Source organism: Mytilinidion resinicola (genome assembly GCF_010093595.1).
Source record: "Mytilinidion resinicola strain CBS 304.34 unplaced genomic scaffold BDZ99scaffold_2, whole genome shotgun sequence".
Taxonomy (NCBI): Eukaryota; Fungi; Ascomycota; class Dothideomycetes; order Mytilinidiales; family Mytilinidiaceae; genus Mytilinidion; species Mytilinidion resinicola.
In genome coordinates, this window is record NW_022985438.1 from 3,015,815 (window position 1) to 3,035,247 (window position 19,433).

Sequence of the window (19,433 nt, forward strand, 5' to 3'; positions counted from 1 at the left end):
CCGTGGTGGTGAGACGCGGGTTCAAAAGCTGCCCGCGTGGAAAAACAGGAGCGTGGGGCCTGCAGGCTTGGTGCGTGGCGACGCGGGGCGAGATGCATGCGTTGGGGGCTCATGGAGGGCACCCACGGCACCGCACTTCACGGGACTTGGGACGCCAATGTCGCGATGCTCGATGGTGTTGATGACATCCAGGCGGCCCTGTGGTGTGCTGCCCTGTGCCCTGTGCCCTGTGCCCTGTGCCCTGTGCCCTGTGCCCTGTGCCCTGTGCCCTGTGCCCTGTGCTCTGTGCTCTGTGGTCTGGCGGGTGTTGGGCACAGTACGAGAGGCGCATTCCTAGGGATACCAGGCGAAGAGGGCGCTGCGTGGAGGCGCTATATGCGCGGAGCGGTATGGCCTGCGGGGAGCAGTGCTGCGTGGCGGCGGCATGTATGTACTGCCTATGTCGCGAGCAGTCTCCTTTCAGCCCTGTGACCTCGTGCATTTCTCGCCTCAACTTCCTTCACTCCCCTCGACGTGGTAGCTCCTCAGCACAGCGCGGCCCTTACTCGGCGTTCTCGCCGGATCCGTGGCACCAGCTGCCGGCAGCCGTGTGCATACGCTCCATGCCACTCGGCGGGCCTCTTTTGCGCCCGTCTGTGCGACTATCGTGTGCCCGGGACCTGCACCGGTAGCTTGTACTGGTACCATTGCTGCCATTGGCACTAAGCACCTAGAGACTCCCTAGCTCTCTGCGCTGCTCCATTCGTCCCGCCTCCTCTGTCGTCCAAACCACGGCCGGCGGGGAGACGCCAGCATGATGCCCGTCGCCGCCGTGAGGCCAGGGCCCCGAGGCAAACCACAGCTGCTATCCACAGCCGTCCGAAGGGTGGGGCAGACAGCACATCTGGCCCACGATGGTGGCAGAGAGACGCCCCCGTGGAACCCTGTCCCCGAGTCCAGTAACCCGGTGCGAGAGCCCATATCACCCTGACGGCTGCACCTGCGAGCACTCGACTCATAATCCCTTGAGCTCCCAGATAGCCCGAGATCTGCTCGACGCCGGCGCTTGAGGGCTGCTTGAATACTGATCGCAGAGCCCTGCTCCCCTTCACTACTCCTCCTACCTCATCTTCTCCAGCTGCCCGATTGCGTCAATTCTGTTCACTGTCCTTCCACATCCGAGAATAAGCTCTGCTCACCTTCCTCTAAGTCAATTGACCTTCCTCGCTTGCTGTTGGGGTCTTTCTGTACTATTTTACTACTCTCAGGCCCCACTATATCCTACACTCCACCCTCCAACTTTTACAATACTTGTTTCCTGTCACACAAGTCCTCACGCCATCACCGCCATGGAGCCCTCCGATTCGCGAATACAGAGCCACTCTGACCCTCGATATGCCGAGTTCCGCTCGCTGCCAGATGGCACCATGAGAGACGGAAAGCTTGCGTTGAACAAGTACTCGAGTGTGCTCACAAACGACCATGACTTCCCCGGCGCCCAGGTGAGAGTGACCCGACCGTCCGATCGCGCCACCTCAATTGACCCGCGTGACACAGGCAATGCTTTACGCCGCCGGCGTGCCTGATCGCCAATCCATGAAGACAAGTCCCCACGTTGGAGTCGCAAGCGTGTGGTGGGAAGGAAATCCTTGCAAGTTCGTACAAAACATTCCCCGAAGCCGAGATCCACTTTACTGACTACCAACAGCATGCATTGTAGGTATATACCCAAATTAGTTGCACCTTCTCTCTAGAAGACTCCTCCCATCGCCTCCTAGCCTCAGTTTACCCCGCAAGGATTTGTCTGACATTATTCGTGACCGACAGTGCTGGACCTCGGAAAGGCCGTGAAAGATGCAGTTCAGAAGCAGGGCATGCTGGCCTGGCAATACAACACGATTGGCGTCTCCGATGGCCTCACAATGGGCGGTGAAGGTAAGCCACCCCTGTGCCCCTGCGGGATCTGTGAGATCTCGTGGCATCCCCCAGGATACTGAGTCGTGCACAGGCATGCGCTTCTCGCTTCAAACTCGCGAGATTATTGCCGACAGCATCGAGACCGTCACCTGCGCCCAGCATCATGATGCCTGCATTGCTATTCCCGGATGCGACAAGAACATGCCCGGCGTTATCATGGCATTCGCGAGACACAATCGTCCCTCGGTCATGGTCTATGGTGGCACCATCATGCCCGGCTACAGCGAGACACTCCGCAAGCCCATCAACATCAGTTCATGCTACGAGGCGCAAGGTGCCTATGTTTACAAGACCCTGAGCAGTCCACATAATCCCAAAATCACTCCCGATGAGATTATGGAAGACTTTGAGAAGCACGCCTGTCCTACTATTGGAGCTTGTGGAGGTATGTACACGGCGAACACCATGTCGACGTGCATCGAAGCCATGGGCTTTTGTCTTCCAAACTCGTCCTGCACTCCCGCTGCAGCACCCGCCAAGATGCGAGAGTGCGCGAAAGCGGCTGCCGCAGTCCAGGTGTGCATGGAGAAGAACATCCGCCCAAAAGACCTACTCACCAAAGCTTCTTTCGAGAATGCGCTAATCATGATGATGATTCTTGGAGGCTCCACCAATGCTGTCTTGCATCTCCTCGCCATGGCCGGCACGGCAGAAGTCCCACTCTCTCTTGACGACTTCCAGCGTGTGTCCAACAAGATCCCTCTCCTTGCGGACCTCGCGCCCTCTGGCAGGTTCTACGTTGCTGACCTATACGACATTGGTGGTATCCCATCCGTCATGAAGCTCCTCTGTGCAGCCGGCCTGATGAACGGCGATATCATGACCATCACTGGTAAGACCTTGGCCGAGAACATCGAGTCTTTCCCATCCCTGGCACAAGGCCAGGAAATTATCCGATCACTCGACAACCCCATCAAATCTACTGGCCACATCGAGATCCTGCGAGGTAATCTCGCACCCACTGGTGCTGTCGCCAAGATCACTGGCAAGGAAGGCACCAAGTTTGTTGGCAAGGCGCGCGTCTTCGATAAGGAGGTGGAGCTCGACGAAGCCCTAAATGAGGGCAAGATCCCACGCGGGGAGAACCTCGTACTCGTTGTTCGATATGAGGGACCCAAGGGTGGCCCTGGTATGCCGGAGCAGCTAAAGGCATCTGCCGCGCTTATGGGTGCGAAGCTCACTAACGTCGCGCTCATCACCGATGGCCGATACAGCGGTGCTAGCCATGGCTTCATCGTTGGTCACATCTGCCCCGAAGCTGCCGTTGGAGGACCGATCGCCGTGGTGCGCGATGGAGACATCATCACGATTGACTCGGAAAAGAACTTGATCGACATGAACGTGTCGGACGAGGAGATCAAGAAGCGGCTCGCTGAGTGGACTCCGCCCAAACCGAAAATCACTCGCGGTGTCTTGGCCAAATATGCCGCCTTAGTTGGAGATGCATCTCACGGAGCTATGACCGATCTCTTCTAAGCCTCTATGGACGCATATGGCATGGACTTCTAACGATATACTGCCTTGCGATGCCAAAGACACGGGATCTGGATTCCAGGTCTAACTCTTTGGGTCATCTTTTATGTTCTGCTTTTGCTATATTATCCTTTTCTACAACAGGAACTGCATACCTCCAAAAATTCCCTTATAGATTAGTCTCCCTTATTTACTCTATTCCCAGTGTCCATCCTCCACCAATAGCATTTCCAAATTTTTGCTTCTCGCGGCCTTCTAGCGGCAGGACGGGAAGTGGAAAGACACATGGGGGCGCTGGGTTAGGGTCATGCATGCGAAGCCTGGAGTAGGGGCGTAGGGCACTTAGACAAAAGCATAACTAGGGAAAATTTGAATCTTTGATACTTACACGAAAGCTGCGTACATATTCTTATAGTTGTTGTTCTATCAAGCACGTGCACGGACGCCGAAACCGGTAAGCGTGGGCGCTTGGACCACTTGGGCCACGCCATTCCTACCATTTGGAGATCTGTTCGAACTTCCATCCATCCTCCTATTTTTCGTACTCATCTCAGCTATATACTCTCTTCTACGGAAATTGACGATTGATTGTTCGCTCACATTATTTTGCTTTCAACTAGCGTGATGGCGTTCACTCCCCCCGAAGGAAAGTAGGCTCGCACGTTGAAGAGTACAGTGCGAAGAGGCACGGAGCCACGAAACTGCGAACTCTTAATGCAGGACTCTATGATCTCAAGTAAGAATAACTTGCGATTTTACGATCGTGATTGCTTTGGTCACGTCCCTTTCATCGATGAGGCAATGGAGTGGTTGCTGGTAAGCCGTTTGCGCACGACAAAGACAAAAGAATAAGGTGCTATTTCAAGTTGCCTTTGTGTGTGCCAAACATTCCATTAGCTCAATCTCTGCGTCTAGTTACTGGTAACAAGTCCATCCATCTGCTCTGTAGGCTATTCAATCTGCGCTTTTCAAAACTCACTAGACGGCCGATTTTTTGTGTATTGTCGTTCACAAATCTCCATCTCACCATGTCGACAGCCGATGACATAAGGCGACGGGAGAATCGTGCAAGAGGGGAGTTTCCCGGTTTGTACGATGCACTAAATGCACGGGATGGTGGCGATGCAACGTGGTTTCTGAAGTATTACAAACAGCGTGAGGAGTAAGCCGACCGTAGCTAAACCAACGTGAGCGATCTGTTGCAATCGACCGTTTTAGTGGACCTGGACAATCCAATCAAGGACCAGGCCAAGGTCCAACCTGGATTAATCGGGTTGTAATCCAGTGAATTGACCCCGCATACGCGTTTTAGGACGCGTTTTGTGGCTTTTCACGCGCTGTTTTGACCCCCCCCACGACCCCCACGGGTACCCCTTTTCTACGCACATAGTGAATAGAGGTCCGTGCCTAGTCTGGAAACGGTTCAAACCGGTCACAATTCCTCTCTAATAAAAAGTGCTAAGTGATTGATTAGGAATAGATTGCAAACTATACCCCACAAACTCGCTCCATCGGCTTACTCCTTACACTGGGAAACCCCCTCCATTAATGCAAAAAGAGCAAATGCTAGAGCCCGATCATAGACGAGTTAGGGCTTCCCTATTCACACCTGTTTGTACCTTCTTTCATAGTTGTAACCGTTCCAGCCGCCGTTGGTGCGTTGGATATTCTGGGTCATCCTCCCAGGGCCAAGCGGCCTGTGACGACGTGCCTGAGGTTGCTGTTGTAGTGGAACTAGAAGCCGCTGTAGTCGTGGCAGCCGCAACATGTGAGGCGGATGCTCCCGCCATAGTGTAGGTGCCGGTAGAGAGGCTGGCGTCAATAGCATAGCCGGCGGCTCCTTGGCTGGTCATGATGCTTTCTCCACTCATGCTCATATTATCGTAGGCTGTTGCGCCGGAACCTTTCCCTGTAAGGTAAACGTGGGCCTTCTTTTTGCCGGTCAGCTCAGCAGTAATGTGCTCATGACCACTACACTGGGCTTTGATCAAACTGTCTACGCTGAAGTCTTTCGGTGGTGATCTATAGAGGCAGTCAGCTTACTAGGCCAATAGTAAAGAGATTTTAAGATGTCTTATAAAGGTAAGTTTCCTGCTTAACCTACTTAATAACAGCGGTAACGGCACCAACTCGCACAGCTATTAGATACGTGAAATGTTTAGTAAGAGCCTTCATTGTATCCACTAAGATCCCCTTATTGGCTGCTTCTGTCAGCAGCCGCTGTTGTGCGGCAAGACCCCATCTAACACGTATCGTGCCGATGGAAGCATCGTATACATTAGCTGCCAGGCGATTGGAGTATCGCGCGGGAACAGCGCCACCGCTACTGCTACTGGCTTGGGTGGTCGTGCCCCTACTTTGAACTTGCGCCGTGTATTGAAACCATTGCGTTGTGTTTGCTCGGCGATAATAGTAAGTGGTACCTTGGTTACTGGCATAATCGTGGGTTCCGTCGGATGTGAGCTGGTATGAGTATCCGGAGATAGTAACCGTTGCCATTGTGCTGGTTTGCAGGCCGTAAGCATCTAATATTAGGTGGAACGCGAACAATATGTACATGAAAGCCTTGTTTTGCTACAGCATGGTTTGCCGTAGGTGATTGTCATAATCCAACACATTGTGAAATAATGCTGGAGGTTTCGCGCTGTGTTGTTTGGATATTAAGACGTGTAAATGTGAATAGAAAAGCGTATAAATGGGATGTGAAAATAGGAATAATACAGGGGAGCGCTACTCGTACACCCCCTAATCGCTACATGTACACCCCCTTACCCCCTCTTGGAGCTTCACCACCTTCTGATTGGCTTAGAGCAGCGCGGAGCTTCCTCCGGGCATTCACCCTTACGTCTCTCTGCACGTGATGCTATACGCGAGGCCGTATGTGAGCTTGTACGTGAGCTTGGACGTGAGCTTGTACGTGAGCTTGTACGTGAGCTTGTACGTAAGGCTACACAAATCGGCATGATGTGATTGCTTGTGTTGTACATAGCTGCATTTGGAGAGAGCATTCGGAATTAGTGAGCGAGTTAAGCGAGCGAATTGGAGGCTCCGGAGCCGTAGCCCGAGCCAATAGGAAGGCGGTGAAACGCCAATAGTGCAGGGGGTGTGCAGGTAACCATCGCCCTTATTAAAGTGTTGAAATTTAGTAATATTGTTAGTTAGGGTTTAAGAAACTGTGCACAGAGGTGGTAGCGTGCACGAGCCCGTGGGCACTTCTAAGCCAACGGCTGACCCAACTGTTTTCCCACCACACAGCACTCACCACCCACCACGCTCTTCACCCACCCTTTGTCCATTCATACTCACCCAGTTACTCGCTTCCATACACATAGGCGCCAGCAACACCCGACCCAGTGACAACATCTTGAGACCTACGACCGCCCCCGCCGAATCACACCCTAACCATGACCGACTGCGGCGACCGTGTAAACTCTGACGACGAGGAAGAGGTCGAGGACCTCGAGGAGAATGCTGAACCTCTTTTACTATACTTTCAGCAGCCATTCTATTATCCGATCTGCATTGGAAACGTCCTGGCCCAGAGATATCGCATAGAGCATAAGCTCGGCCACGGCGGCTTCTCTACCGTCTGGATGGCCCATGACATCGTAACAAAGAAGGACGTCGCCCTCAAGGTCACTACTCTTGCCAGAGACGCGGCAGACCCTGAAAGCACTATGCATAACGAAATCCGCCGGCGCATCCGGGACACGTCCAAACTTCTCCTTTCTCACGAAACCTTCTCGCTTCCTAGCCCCAACGGTCACCATAGAGTCCTGGTGTTTCCCCTGCGAGGCCCCAGTCTTCACTCCTGCTTCGCCAGCATGTCCATGGCCAATCGAATGTCCGCGGCGAAGCAGGTGCTACAAGCTTTGAAATGCCTGCACGACGCCAACATCGTCCATCGAGGTCCGTTTATAAACCCCCCCCCCCCATTTCGCTTACCTCCTTTGCGCTTACACTCTATAGACCTGAACGACAAAAACATCATGTGCGGCATCGTGCCCCTTGACGCCTATGACATCAAGATGAAATACCAGTACCTCGGCCGGCCTAAAAAGATCCTCCTGCAAACTCCGGCAGGGATGCAGGGAGAGCTCGTTAGGCCAGTAGTGGTCCCTCCCAGCTTACTCACTCAATCAGTCTATCTCGGCGATTTTGGCCTAGCAATGAATGCGGGCACTTCAGTAAACTACAAGCCACAATCGCCTAGCGCCTGGTGTGCCCCGGAACGGCTTCATAACACAGACCCAAGTGCTGCCAGCGACATGTGGAGCTACATGTGTGTTTTCACAGAGCTCTATCTTCGCACTCTCCCTTGGTCCATCTACGGCGATGCGCTGCCCGGCATGGTCAAAGTCCTCGGTCCACTACCCCAAACTTGGTCCGGCTATTACCACCAACCCACCAGAACTGACGCTTCATGGTACGATCCGAGGAAGCAGCCTGAATTCACCCTTGAAGCAATGATTGCACACGCCCGCCCTGACGTCAGTTCGACCGAGCGTACTCACGTACTGTCCTTTATGCTAAAAGGATTCTCTTATAATCCTCAGCATCGGATAACCGCTGCGCAACTTTTGTACAATGCTTCATTTCAAGCCGTCATGAGAGTGTATTGTGCCTAATACTCTCTTCTTCGGCTTTTCCGTATCTACGTTCCTCCTACATTGCATAGCTAATATCCAAGAAGATGAGATTGAAGTCGAGTCCTTAAATACTTCCAGCGCCTCTAGGTAGTCTAAGAGATTACGGCTAACAGTAGTGTACGAATCGCATGCGACCTACATTCCCACAGTGAAGAGATTGTTGGTCTGATGGCCGAATGCGGCAGTTATAAGTAAAAGAAAAGCAGTACTAGATCAATATTCTCCTTTCTAGGACAAATCGAAGTTGACCATTCAGAAGTACTTTCATACTCTAACCACAACCCTCTTCTAAGCTCCACCACCTCTCCCCTACCCATACAAACACTCATACCGCCACTCCTTCTCCGGGACATCCCGATACTTAATACTAGTCAGATGCTTCGGCCTCGCCGGCAACACCCTCCTAATATACAACCCCCCAACATCCACTGCCTCCCCCCTCTCCTCCCCCTCCTCTACACAACACTCCAACACCCCCAACCGCGCCCCGGGGCCAGGCGTCAAGAAAAACGGCAACGAATACCGCCCCGCCCCCGTCTTATTCCGCACCCGATGCACCGTCGCCACGAACCGCCCCGCCGTCTGCCGCTCGAGGTACTGGCCCACGTTGCACACGAACGTGCCCGGCGCGGGCGGCGCGTCGATCCACACGCCGTCTTTATTCAGGATCTCGAGCGCGGCGACCGAGTCTTGCAACACCAACGTCAACCAACTGAAGTCGGAATGCGCGCCGAGACTTATGCCCTCGGCGTCTCCCTCAGTCGGCGGGGGGGTTAAAGGCGGGTAATGCAAGCGCGCGCGCATCCCCCAGATGAGAAAACGTGAAAAAAGGCCGGCAAACGCCGTCTCCTCCAGACCAAACGCCAGCGCGAAAATCTGCACTAATTTCGCAGCCAGCGGCGTCATCGCCCGCGTAGTACGCATACATCGCCTCGCGGAACCAGTCCTCGCCCTCGGGCCATATGCTCTGCGGCTTGGTCATGTTGCATGCTGGAGGTGTGCCGACCTTGGAAATGTAGCCTTGCTCAGGCTCGAGCGGGCAGTCGCCCATGGTAAACGCTTCCTTGGTGTCGCCGCGCGTGCGCGGGTCGAGGCGCGTTTCGAACATGGGCTCGAAGCCGCGGATGGCGGGGTTCTTGTGCACGTGGGCGGTCATCTTGGTGGAGTGGGGGAGGGAGAAGAAGCGCGTCATGGCGGCGAAGGTGGAGGCTTAGAGGGATTGGGGGATGCCGTGGTTGGAGAGGTAGAAGAAGCCGGAGACGCTGCACGCGGAGTAGATTTGGGCGGCGATTTGTTGGCGGGAGGAGAGGGAGGGGGTGGGCGAGGTCAGGGCGGAGATGTCGATGGTTGGGATGGTGGTGAAGGCGCCGGGGGTTTTGGTGACTTTGCGGTAGGTGGGCGTGGTGCCGGAGTGGAAGAAGACGTCCTGGGTTGAGGTTAGACGGGATATTTTTCAGAGTAATTCGTTGTGAAGCTAGGAATGGTATCCTGTAAGGAATTGCCTACCTCGTCGTCGCCTGCTGGTGGTGGTTCTGTCAATGTTTCTGACATCCTTAGATGAATTGCCAAAGTTTCTCGACACACTATGTCGCCTACTCCTCTACGAATAGCTTAAAAGCTTCAAAGGTTTCGGTTTTGTTCTCAAGCTCGACGAGACCCCACCTGAAAAGCACTGACGACGGCATATAGAATACACCGTTGGCACTGGGGATGCAAGCTCCCGAAGGTGGGGAGACAGCCCCGCCAACCTCCCTGTACGTGTTTATCATTCCCTCTTTCGCCGAATGGTCTTCAGTAGAGTACTATCTGCAACTAGACTTCCATAACATCCATATCTTATCCATCGGACTTGTCCGATCCGTCGGATTCGCACCGAGAGCCGCCCATTTCTCCTATCTCCAGATCTCATATCTTCAGGATGAGTAGAAATACGTCGGGGATCCCAGGAGCTTTACTGCTCCAATTGCCTTGGCTTGATCTGCCTCGACTGAAATAATTAGAGGGATGAGGAACTGGTGATACTACCCAATTCCATTTTTCATAATTCGTTTAAGATGGGCTACTGGAGCGAAGTCTTCTCCTCCTCCTACGGCAAAGACAAGCCCAAGTTCTTCTGGTGGTATCCCGCCGGCACGTCCAAAGCCGAGAAGAAACTCCTCACGAAAGTCGACTTCTTCATCCTCAGCTATGCGTGTTTGGGGTACTTCTGCAAATGGCTGGATCGTGCGTAACCACTACACCCCACCTCCTCATCTATCTTCAATTTTACTAGACCTCAACTGATAAGGATACAACTTGTAGAAGCCAACCTCTCCAACGCCTTCGTCAGCGGCATGAAAGAAGACCTGCACATGTACGGCAACGAATTCAACCTCGCAAACACGTGCTTCCAGGTCGGCGTCATCCTCGGCGGCATCCCCTCCAACTTGCTCTTGACCTGGGTACCGCCGCGGTACTGGCTACCCGGGTGCGAACTCGCATGGGGACTGATCACTATCGGCACGTACAAGGTTACCTCGTACAACCAACTCTACCCGCTCCGCTTCTTCCTCGGTCTCCTCGAGGGGACAAGCTTCGTGGGTGTGCAGTACGTCCTCGGGAGCTGGTACAAGCGCACGGAACTGGGGAAGCGAACCGCGATTTTCGCGTGCGCGCCGTACGCGGGGACAGCGTTTGGCGGGTACATCTTCAGCGGCGTGAAGGCGAGCATGGATGGGAAGGATGGGTTGGCGGCGTGGCGGTGGGTGTTTATTATCGATGGGATCATTACTAGTACGTTCCCGCTTCGCATCCTAGGAATTCGCAGGAAGTGAGAGAATGCTGATAGGCGACAGTTGCTGTGGCGATCTACGGCTTCATAGTCTTCCCCGATACCCCCGAGGCGACGACAGCGTTTTATCTGAATCCGGAGGAGAGGCAGCGGTGTTGCGATCGCCTGGTGGAGGATGAACGCGAGCCGATTGGGGATTTCTCGTGGGGGCTGTTTTCGAGGGTTGTGAAGAGTTGGCAGTTTTATATTTTGACGGTGTTGTGGATGTGAGTACTCGAACGTTTAAGACCCAGAGGTAGCGGGTGATGCTCATATTATTCTAGGTTCTGGAACACGACTGTTGGAAAGGTCGCGAACACGGTCTTCCAGCTCTTCCTGAAAAAAGATAAGGAGCACACGTGGTCCATCTACCAGGTGAACAACATACCGACTGCTATCAACGGGTTTAATATCGTCATGGTCATGGCGGCGAATATCTACGCTGATGCGACGGGGAGGCGGATGGTGATGATAATGATAAACTTGGTGAACACCCCTTTCCCCGCATCCTCGCTTCATATTCCGAATCTTCGTTAATGTCCATCACCCAGGGCATCCTCCTCTTTGGCACAATCTGCCTCGCAATCTGGGACATCCCTCTCGGGCTCCGGATCGCTTCCTACCTTTTTGCGGGCTGCGATGGGCCCCTTAGCCCTATGTTCATGGCATGGGCCAACATTCTTTGCGGAAACGATAAACAAGTCCGCGCAATGACGATCGCGGTGATGAATTCGTTCGGAAATGCCCTTACCACCATCATCCAACAATTCCTTTATCCGGTGACGGATGCGCCAAAGTATAAGAAAGGATTTCCGGCTAGCTTGGCGTTCATCTGTGGAATGGCAGGGTGGGTGTTTGTGGTGAGATATTTTGAACTGAGGACGCTGAAGAGGAAAGAGTTGGATGGGGAAGAGGTGGGCGAGATAGACAGTCAGGGGAAGGGATGGACGGGAGAGGCGAAGGGGAAGGCTGGTAGTGTGACTGTAGGTGCGGTGAAGGAGCTGGAGGGATAGATATGATAACGACCACGGCCAACCACGACCAAGCAACAAGATACCGCAATGAAACCTACCTACCAGCCAAACCTCTCAATGCTCCCTCAGCCCGTCCAAATAAATCAACAACCTCTTCTTAATCACAAACCCCACCAGCCTCCCACTCCCCTCCTCCGTCACACACAAATACCGCAACCCCAACTTCCCAAAGATCTCAACCGCAAACTCCATCGGCGCCTTTGCGCTCACACTCACCGGGCTTCGATCCACGAAACTCCCAATATCGCACCCCTCCTCTCCCTCCAGCGCATCACCCAGCACCCGAACCTCCACATCCATATCCTCCCCACACCGCTCTCCCACCATCCGTAGCCCATACTCTAGCTCTGCCTCTGCAATATACCCCTGGCACACCCCCTTCTGCACGAGCACGATCCCGCCGTCCATCAAGCCCCTCCGATGCAGGAATCCTAGTTTCTCAGCGAGTAGCTTGTGCGGAACTCTGTTAGTAGACGGTATTTCGAGGGTCAGCTCGACCATCGTAGCCGGAGGTGGTATCAGCGCTTCAACGAGGGCGGAGGGCTGGTGTTGGATCAGATGTAGCGCGTGTTCGGTGTCCAGAAACGGGTGGCCGAGGACGGATTGTGCGAGGTCGTAGACGGATTCGGCGGAGAGGGCGTCGGCGGTCCATTTGGCCGCTAGGATGGCGATCATGTGGGGGAGGGTGTATTCGAGTTCGCCGGTGAGCTGAGGGGGGTTAGTTTCACTGGGTTTAGAGTAAGAGAGGATGGGATAGTATGGGATGGAATGGAAGAGTGGTGGTTGGGAAACATATACTGTACCTCGAACATGATCACGCAGAGTGAGATAGTCATTCGACCGACGCCTGCGAGGAAGGCGGCTGCGCCCACCATGGCGAAGATGCCGGGGGAGATTGTGGGGACCCATTGGCCGACTAGGCGGCCGAATAGAGCGCCCCCTACGAGAGCGGGGATGATGATGCCAGAGGGGACTTTTAAGCCGAAGGTGATTGTGGTTGAGGCAAGTTGGACGAGGGTTCCGTATGCGAGCCACGCGATGTAGTCCCATTTTGCATCATTGCGAGCCTCGTTTCGGCAGACCCAGGTGTCTTTGCCATCGTCGCAGGTGACGAGGAGGTTTTTAATGATCTTGTCGCCCGGGGCTCGGGTTACGGGGTTGGGGTATTGAAGGGCGGCTGTTACGAGGATGACGCAGAAGACCTCGAAGACGGGCTTGTTTTTGATCATTGGGAGACTTTGGGAGTTCAAATTTGAGAGCATCGGGGTGTGGAGAGGTACTCACGATCTAAACCATCTAGCCCATCGTAGATTCAACATTGTGAAGGTCCCACCCCATAGACCTCCAGCAATACCGAGCAATACAAATACGAAATAGTGTTCTGTACGGTAGAGTGTACCATAGTTGGTTTCAAAAAGAACCAATTTCCCAGTTCCATGCGGGTTGAGGACTCTCAGCATCATAGCTGCCACCATTGAGCAGAGGAACGTCCTCCACAACACCTTTCGAGGGAAGTAGACACTGATTTCCTAGAACAACGCCCATCAGCAGCCATCTTATAGGCACTTTCTGACTCAACAAACCTCATAGGCAAAAAGCACACCTCCAATCGGCGCCCCAAATGCCGCACTCAGCCCCGCCGCGCACGCTGCCGATAAAATCTCCCTCATCTTCTTCCCATTCTCTCGATATTTCGGAAAACGCTCAGCCACCAATTGCCCAACACAAGCCGCAATATGAATAAATGGCCCTTCTTTTCCTAATGACATCCCCGTTGCCACCGCGAAGACGGCGCCAACGGCTTTGAGGACCAGAATCTTGAAATCGAGGTAGTGCGGGATTACGAATCCGCTGAGGATCGTCTTGATCTCTGGGATGCCGGAGCCAGCGGACATGTAGAGCGACTTGCCGCCTCCTGTCCCATTATTCGGTAGCTCTCCGTTCATAGATCCCACGCTCGGCAAGGCCGTCTTGCTCAACATCGTAACGCTCGAGCTGATGATCCCGAAGAGCACTGCCCACGCCACGTACACCGCAAACCTAACACCGTAGGAGCCGCCCCACAGCTGATACTTATCGCAAGCCACACTAGCTGCTTCGGCGTACTCGCAGCACGACTCTCTGCTGAGCCATGGGCTGCCGGCGCAGTAGCCGTACTTCCAATCGCCCACGGTCGCGACGGAGAGATCAACGGCCACGGCGACAAAGGCCATGAGGATTCCGATGAGGCTGACGGCGATCCACCCTGAGATAGAGTCGAAATATGAAAGCAGCGTAGCGCGCAGGCCAGGACGGGCGTGGAGGGAGCGCGCGCGGTAGGACTCTTTGACCAGTTCGTGGAGCCAGTCGATGGTGGTGTAGTCATTGTAGGCTAGTCGCTCGCCAACGGAGGTTCCTGCGAGTGCGGCTTCACCTTTCGTGATTACGGAGCGAATGTCTTCTTCATCGTAGGGCGTTGAGAGAAGGTTGGTGCGCTCGGTCGGTTCGTGATGATTTGAGGACATTGAGGGATGCTAGGGAACTCAGTAGTCATCGAGCGTATTGTAGACGAGAAAGAGGAAGATAAATGACACAGAAGACGGAACGAGAGAGCAGGAGTGACCATGGTTATGTTCCTCAGAGCTGTAGATCTTGGTAGGAGGTGCTTTTTGGGGTATCTTCGCGCGACGCGGGGTCCCGTAGAGCTCGCGATAGGCGAGTCCCTTTCAACGCCACAATACCCTGCATTTGATAGCCTGGTGTGGGGGAGTAGACGTCAAGGTTGCTATTGGCTTGGTATCATGGCTTGTGGCGTGATTGTGTATCGGGGTTTCTGGGGTGTCATCTTTACAAGACCAGAGGTTCTACTGGGAGAGCATCAGTGGTTTCCATCTGACATCTGCTGTCTGTCTTTCGAGCGGAGGTCCGATGATCCGACGATTGATGGTAAAAGCTTGACTTGGGGGTCACGGGCATGATACTGCGCTAAGGAGGGTGAGTGGCCTTGGGCATTGAATGCTTGAAGCATAGCAGTGTGGAGAAGAGTTGAGGAACTGGGGGAAAGATCAATGCGAAATGACCACCTGCATTTAGTTGCTCGTTGTTGTGTATTGTTAGGAAGCCCCGCCGGTTATGAGAGAGACATGCTGAGTGAGATGTGGGTGGATACCGGGCCGGGCGGAATACGAGTATTCTAAGACGAGTGGATCGCCAACCCTGCTACTGCAGGCGTTATAGCGCCAAGAGCGAGCAAAAAGAGAGGAGCATCTTGTCTCGGGGCGGCACGATCCGTGCAGTGGGACAATGCAAGCCAACGCAAAGGATGCCATAAAGAGTGGTGCGGTCGGCTCTCGACATTGGATCTGCCATTCACTGTATTTAACAGGGCCGAAATACGAGCTGTAAAGCATTCATCGGCTGGCACCACTGCCACCGAGGTCAACTAATCTGTCCAGCGCTGTTGGCTCGCCAGATAAGGAAGCGACTACTCCGTTCCACGGCTCGATTGGGCAAGCGGGGCTGAGTCAGTTTGCAACTCCTCTTCTCCGCCACGTCGCCCATATCTTACATCTTACAATTCTGACCGCCCGCCAATAATTACAGTAACATTCAACTCCATCGCGACCATAATGGGCAGACACGCCAATCCCGATATTCGTCGCGCGTTCGCCGAATTCCAGGACGAGAGCACCCCGTCCAAGGTGAGTGCGCTGCTCCCATCTACAATGCTCCTGCGCCGTGCGACCACGTCGACATGTCCCCAGAAGGCTGCGACGCGGTGCTCTCTCCATCCGCGCTCCTAACTGACGGTCGCAGTGCAACAAGGTACGATGTCTCCATTGCGGCTTCGTTCGCGCAAAGAACACCACCCGCCAGATTGAGCACCTCCAGGAGTGTCAAGCCTACCTCAGCTCCGCCGAAGCGCAGGCGCACATGAGGGAGAACCCCGAAGGCACCCCCATCGACCCCAGCATGCCCGACACCAATACGCGCGCCATTCTCAACGGCACCCATCCCAATCCAAACCTCCAGGTCCACCGTCGTGGCCCCAATGCGAAGCGCGCCCGCGACGGCCTCCCAATCATGCCTCACATGCCTCAGCACGTTGCGCCCTCGCCGCTTGTGCCGTCCTTGACAGCCCATCTCCTCACCGTATGCGGCCCGTCCTTCCAGGCGGCGACACAGACGCCCTTCCTCTCCCATGCTGGTTGTGGCACACTTGCCGCGGCGCCGCTGTCACAATGGCTGGTTCAGGACGGACACTATGCGCGTGGATACATCCGCTTCATCGGACAATTGCTGGCCAAGATACGCCTGCCGCAGACTACCAGTTCACAGTTCCACATTGCGTATCGGACCATGGACTTGCTAATCTCGGCGCTCAACAACATTCGTCGCGAGATCACATTCTTCGAAATCAACGTGACCAAGTATGGCCTTGCTCTCAACAACGACCCGCCGACTCCCATCACTCGCGCCTATCTTGATCTATTCTTGAGCGCGAGTAGCTCTAGCGCATCTATGCTAGAAGGTATGGTGGTTCTGTGGGGCACTGAGCACGTAAGTATTCTATTCATACCTTGCAATTCTTCCAGGGCGACCTTCGGCTTCAGATTTTAGTTCATATTAATCTGATACGCAACTCACCGACACCTCTGTAGTGCTACCGTTCCGCCTGGACCTATGCTGCCACTTTCAGCGGTACCCTTTCCACACCTTCCACTGACGCCCACATCGTCGCCCTCCACCAATCTCTCATCCCCAACTGGACCTCTCCCGCCTTCTCCAAGTTCGTCGACGCTACGCGCGCCCTTGTGGACGAGCTCGCCAACACCACCACCTCTCCCAATGGAAAAGAGGAGATGTTACGTTGCGAGGAGGTCTTCCGTCAAATTTGCTGGCTCGAGGAGCGCTTCTGGCCCGATGTCGACGGCATGGGTCAAGAGGACGACAATACACGCTTAGCCTCAGGCGGAGGCCTGAGCAATTTGAATGGAAATGGCCTGGGCGGTAGTGTCGGACCGCTTGGTGCTGGAATTGGCAGTCAGGGGGACGACGAGACTCCTGGTACCAATGGTCAAACCACCTTCGGTGGGTTGAATGGGATCGAGAACGGTGGCCAGACGTCGTAAGTGCCGTATCTATAGCGATACGGTAGACGTATTTCTGGGCCATCAATACTAATTCAAGATGTCTAGCTCAAAGGAGGATTCTTCAGTCTCCGAGGCAGATGCAGCCTCAGAGACAGATGCGGCCTCCATTGAGGAATATGAAGTTGATTAGGGCTTTGGCTCGCGCCTGACTCATCTAATCAGCTCTTTCAAGGGTTTTCAGGGAGTTCCGGGGAGGCCTCTTGATCTTTCTAGGTGCACTGGGTTCAAGGCTGGGAGGGTGATATGATATCCCGTGATGTGTCTGGGCTTCCTTTCACACTTGTTGTACCGATACTTCTTCATTCGATTCTGTTCTCACCGCGGCGTATACACGATAGTCAGGATCCTAATATCCCATCGGTCTGCGACTAGATGGGGACAAAATGCTTCTCTTCTTCTACTTGCAGTGTTTCGGAACGTGAATGCGCTTCTGCTCTTGCTCTTCTGTACCCGTGAGTTATTTGCACTCTGTCATTATGCTTGAGTCACTGGACAACTGTGACGTCATAGAAGGGAAGCGGGTCTTCGAAGAGGCGGCGTGAAGTGGCGACCCTGGTGTAGTTACGGGGGATTGAATGGGCGAGGATGAACTGTCGGTGATAGCCAGTGATAGTTAATCGGTGGAAGTAGAAATTCCGTTCGTCGTTATGACTTTGAACGCTTGCTCCTAGATGTATGCTTCAACTCCTTTTGACTTCGTTTGGGGCTTAGAGGGGACATACAATGAGCACGAAATGAACGTGGGATCGTAGCCAGCGGTTGAGGGTAGGCGAAAGGCAGGGGGTCTAGAAGTCACTTTCTAAACCATGGGTCGGTCTACCACAATCACGTGCTAAGTTTGAAATCGATAAGTGATATCAGAGGTGCATTCTTTGTGTCGAAGTCGGGGAAGTGAAGTGGAATGTAAGGGTGGGGGTCTTACGATGCCCCGATATTGTAAGACGAGTGTTGAAAGAAGTCCTCTTCTGCCTAGAAATTATATGGCTATCAGGGGCTTTGTTGAGGATGGAGTTCCCACTCCTATTTGGCCGGCCTTTGAGCTCTGAAAGAAAGTCCTGCACAGCTAATAGTGAAGTATGTATGATCTAGAAGCTTGGTCAGCATAACGTTTGCGTTGTGGTCATAAGATTTTCCCTTTCTCAGCTGATTTTACCTCCATTGGGGGAATTGGCACGTTGAGCTATTTTTGTCACTTCTCTGCCTCCTTTCCGCATGAGATGTCTTTGAATTGATTCTGGAACATCTCCCGAGACTTCTGGACGTTCTTGGTAGGGCTTGGTGCATTTTCACCTTTTTCTTGGTTGGGTTTCGCGGACTTACCGCCGTAATCCCCTGAGGAGCGAATCATGGCGAGCTGTATTCTGTCAGATTTCGTCGAACCCTTCTAAGCTGTTGTGATGTCCCTAAAACGCAGATCCGACAGCCTGAAGTGATTAAAGAGGTAAAAATCGCCCGGAGGGTGCCTCAGAAGGGACTGTCTTACCACAACCAGCCAATTCTACGATGCCTTTTCGTAGGGGGAGATTGATATAGATATATAGAATCAAGGAGATGATGATTGAATACTGCAGCTTGCAGCGTGGTTCCGTGCTCCCGAAGTGACGTTGAAAAGGTGATCAGTGACGTGACCTCAAAAAAGATTGAAACACCACGGTTCTGTGCAAAGCCAATTTTTTTTGTGGGAAGTAGGTGGACAGTGGAACGGCGTGATGGAGGGGAAGATGAATACGCTAACTGTTTACTGAATTCACTGGTCTGGAGTCTACATCGCCACTGGGCGGTACTCAGCGTGTTGGCCAGTGCGTGCGCATCCCAGCATTCTTAGTTAGGATCGAGATGAAGGATCGAACACCATGGAGATTGCTTAGTGGATAATGGAAGACAGAAATAGATGAGAGACGGGGACTTTAGAAGAACACACTGAGAATGATCCGTAACTTGAAGCCTGAAAGGGCCTAATAAGGGCACGCTTCGTGTCGATAATATAACAGAGTGTGTGTGTATTCGATAAAATCTCTGCAGCAAGGCTCGCCATAATGGTGCTATAAGCTTCTCAATGCCCTAGGCTTTCAAGGAGCGGCTTCAACACAAATTGACCCCTGAATTGCATCACTTTCGTGACCTCTTTTCTCCAAGTGTCTGTTCCGACCAAAGCTCGGTTCGTACCGTATCCAGTCCAATGCAGTTTATTTCTCTCTCTCCCCTTGTACACAGTCCAGCTGTAAGCTCGCTCTTCAGGCTACAGTCGACGTAGCTTCCCCTGAGCCGAATCAAACTCCAAGAGCCGGGATTGGCTTGCTACACCTGCACTTATCTCCTCTTCATAATGTTCACTGCATCTAGCTTTCGTAGAAGGTGACTATATTCAATTGCCGGGAGA

At 53.5% G+C, this 19,433-nt stretch overlaps 8 protein-coding genes across 8 annotated transcripts; 4 read left to right on the top strand and 4 right to left on the bottom strand.

Annotated features, from left to right (window-relative positions):
* Nucleotides 1–591: 591 nt before the first annotated feature.
* On the bottom strand, nt 592–1,163 carry BDZ99DRAFT_142045 (uncharacterized protein). Its single transcript, XM_033712696.1, has one exon. The coding sequence runs from the start codon at nt 996–998 to the stop codon at nt 702–704; it is 297 nt and encodes a 98-aa protein (XP_033583663.1). The 5' UTR covers nt 999–1,163; the 3' UTR covers nt 592–701.
* On the top strand, nt 1,023–3,820 carry BDZ99DRAFT_506020 (dihydroxy-acid dehydratase-like protein). Its single transcript, XM_033724144.1, has 5 exons — nt 1,023–1,481; nt 1,537–1,634; nt 1,688–1,695; nt 1,807–1,914; nt 1,988–3,820. The coding sequence occupies exons 1-5, from the start codon at nt 1,329–1,331 to the stop codon at nt 3,430–3,432; spliced, it is 1,812 nt and encodes a 603-aa protein (XP_033583664.1). The 5' UTR covers nt 1,023–1,328; the 3' UTR covers nt 3,433–3,820.
* Nucleotides 3,821–5,054: 1,234 nt separating this feature from the next.
* Nucleotides 5,055–5,928, bottom strand: BDZ99DRAFT_471910 (uncharacterized protein; the record flags this gene model as incomplete). The annotated part of the gene is made up of 2 exons (XM_033721743.1): nt 5,055–5,451; nt 5,534–5,928. The coding sequence occupies 2 exons, from the start codon at nt 5,926–5,928 to the stop codon at nt 5,055–5,057; spliced, it is 792 nt and encodes a 263-aa protein (XP_033583665.1).
* An 872-nt stretch (nt 5,929–6,800) lies between these two features.
* BDZ99DRAFT_543442 (kinase-like protein) lies at nt 6,801–8,160 on the top strand. The gene is made up of 2 exons (XM_033726789.1): nt 6,801–7,338; nt 7,399–8,160. The coding sequence occupies exons 1-2, from the start codon at nt 6,834–6,836 to the stop codon at nt 8,055–8,057; spliced, it is 1,164 nt and encodes a 387-aa protein (XP_033583666.1). The 5' UTR covers nt 6,801–6,833; the 3' UTR covers nt 8,058–8,160.
* Nucleotides 8,161–9,629, bottom strand: BDZ99DRAFT_543454 (Clavaminate synthase-like protein; the record flags this gene model as incomplete). The annotated part of the gene is made up of 4 exons (XM_033726790.1): nt 8,161–8,954; nt 9,085–9,234; nt 9,340–9,504; nt 9,585–9,629. The coding sequence occupies 4 exons, from the start codon at nt 9,627–9,629 to the stop codon at nt 8,388–8,390; spliced, it is 927 nt and encodes a 308-aa protein (XP_033583667.1). The 3' UTR covers nt 8,161–8,387.
* Nucleotides 9,630–9,707: 78 nt separating this feature from the next.
* Nucleotides 9,708–11,900, top strand: BDZ99DRAFT_543464 (MFS general substrate transporter; the record flags this gene model as incomplete). The annotated part of the gene is made up of 5 exons (XM_033726791.1): nt 9,708–10,301; nt 10,380–10,850; nt 10,913–11,114; nt 11,172–11,373; nt 11,439–11,900. Exons 1-5 carry the CDS (start codon nt 10,133–10,135, stop codon nt 11,898–11,900), a joined length of 1,506 nt encoding a protein of 501 aa, XP_033583668.1. The 5' UTR covers nt 9,708–10,132.
* Nucleotides 11,901–11,975: 75 nt separating this feature from the next.
* On the bottom strand, nt 11,976–14,876 carry BDZ99DRAFT_485220 (chloride channel-like protein 3; the record flags this gene model as incomplete). The annotated part of the gene is made up of 5 exons (XM_033722693.1): nt 11,976–12,629; nt 12,725–13,157; nt 13,206–13,450; nt 13,505–14,334; nt 14,798–14,876. 5 exons carry the CDS (start codon nt 14,874–14,876, stop codon nt 11,976–11,978), a joined length of 2,241 nt encoding a protein of 746 aa, XP_033583669.1.
* A 607-nt stretch (nt 14,877–15,483) lies between these two features.
* BDZ99DRAFT_142079 (heme oxygenase-like protein) lies at nt 15,484–17,171 on the top strand. The gene is made up of 3 exons (XM_033712697.1): nt 15,484–15,601; nt 15,717–16,460; nt 16,562–17,171. The coding sequence occupies exons 1-3, from the start codon at nt 15,530–15,532 to the stop codon at nt 17,030–17,032; spliced, it is 1,287 nt and encodes a 428-aa protein (XP_033583670.1). The 5' UTR covers nt 15,484–15,529; the 3' UTR covers nt 17,033–17,171.
* Nucleotides 17,172–19,433: the final 2,262 nt, after the last annotated feature.

Bases quoted from the DNA above. Each gene is read 5' to 3' on its own strand.
- BDZ99DRAFT_543442 (XM_033726789.1), top strand. From the start codon at position 6,834: ATGACCGACTGCGGCGACCGTGTAAACTCTGACGACGAGGAAGAGGTC. The intron at 7,339-7,398 runs GTCCGTTTATAA...TACACTCTATAG, and splicing joins CGCCAACATCGTCCATCGAG to ACCTGAACGACAAAAACATC.
- BDZ99DRAFT_142045 (XM_033712696.1), bottom strand. From the start codon at position 998: ATGAGTCGAGTGCTCGCAGGTGCAGCCGTCAGGGTGATATGGGCTCTC.
- BDZ99DRAFT_142079 (XM_033712697.1), top strand. From the start codon at position 15,530: ATGGGCAGACACGCCAATCCCGATATTCGTCGCGCGTTCGCCGAATTC. The intron at 15,602-15,716 runs GTGAGTGCGCTG...TGACGGTCGCAG, and splicing joins ACGAGAGCACCCCGTCCAAG to TGCAACAAGGTACGATGTCT. The intron at 16,461-16,561 runs GTAAGTATTCTA...ACACCTCTGTAG, and splicing joins TTCTGTGGGGCACTGAGCAC to TGCTACCGTTCCGCCTGGAC.
- BDZ99DRAFT_506020 (XM_033724144.1), top strand. From the start codon at position 1,329: ATGGAGCCCTCCGATTCGCGAATACAGAGCCACTCTGACCCTCGATAT. The intron at 1,482-1,536 runs GTGAGAGTGACC...CGCGTGACACAG, and splicing joins ATGACTTCCCCGGCGCCCAG to GCAATGCTTTACGCCGCCGG. The intron at 1,915-1,987 runs GTAAGCCACCCC...AGTCGTGCACAG, and splicing joins CCTCACAATGGGCGGTGAAG to GCATGCGCTTCTCGCTTCAA.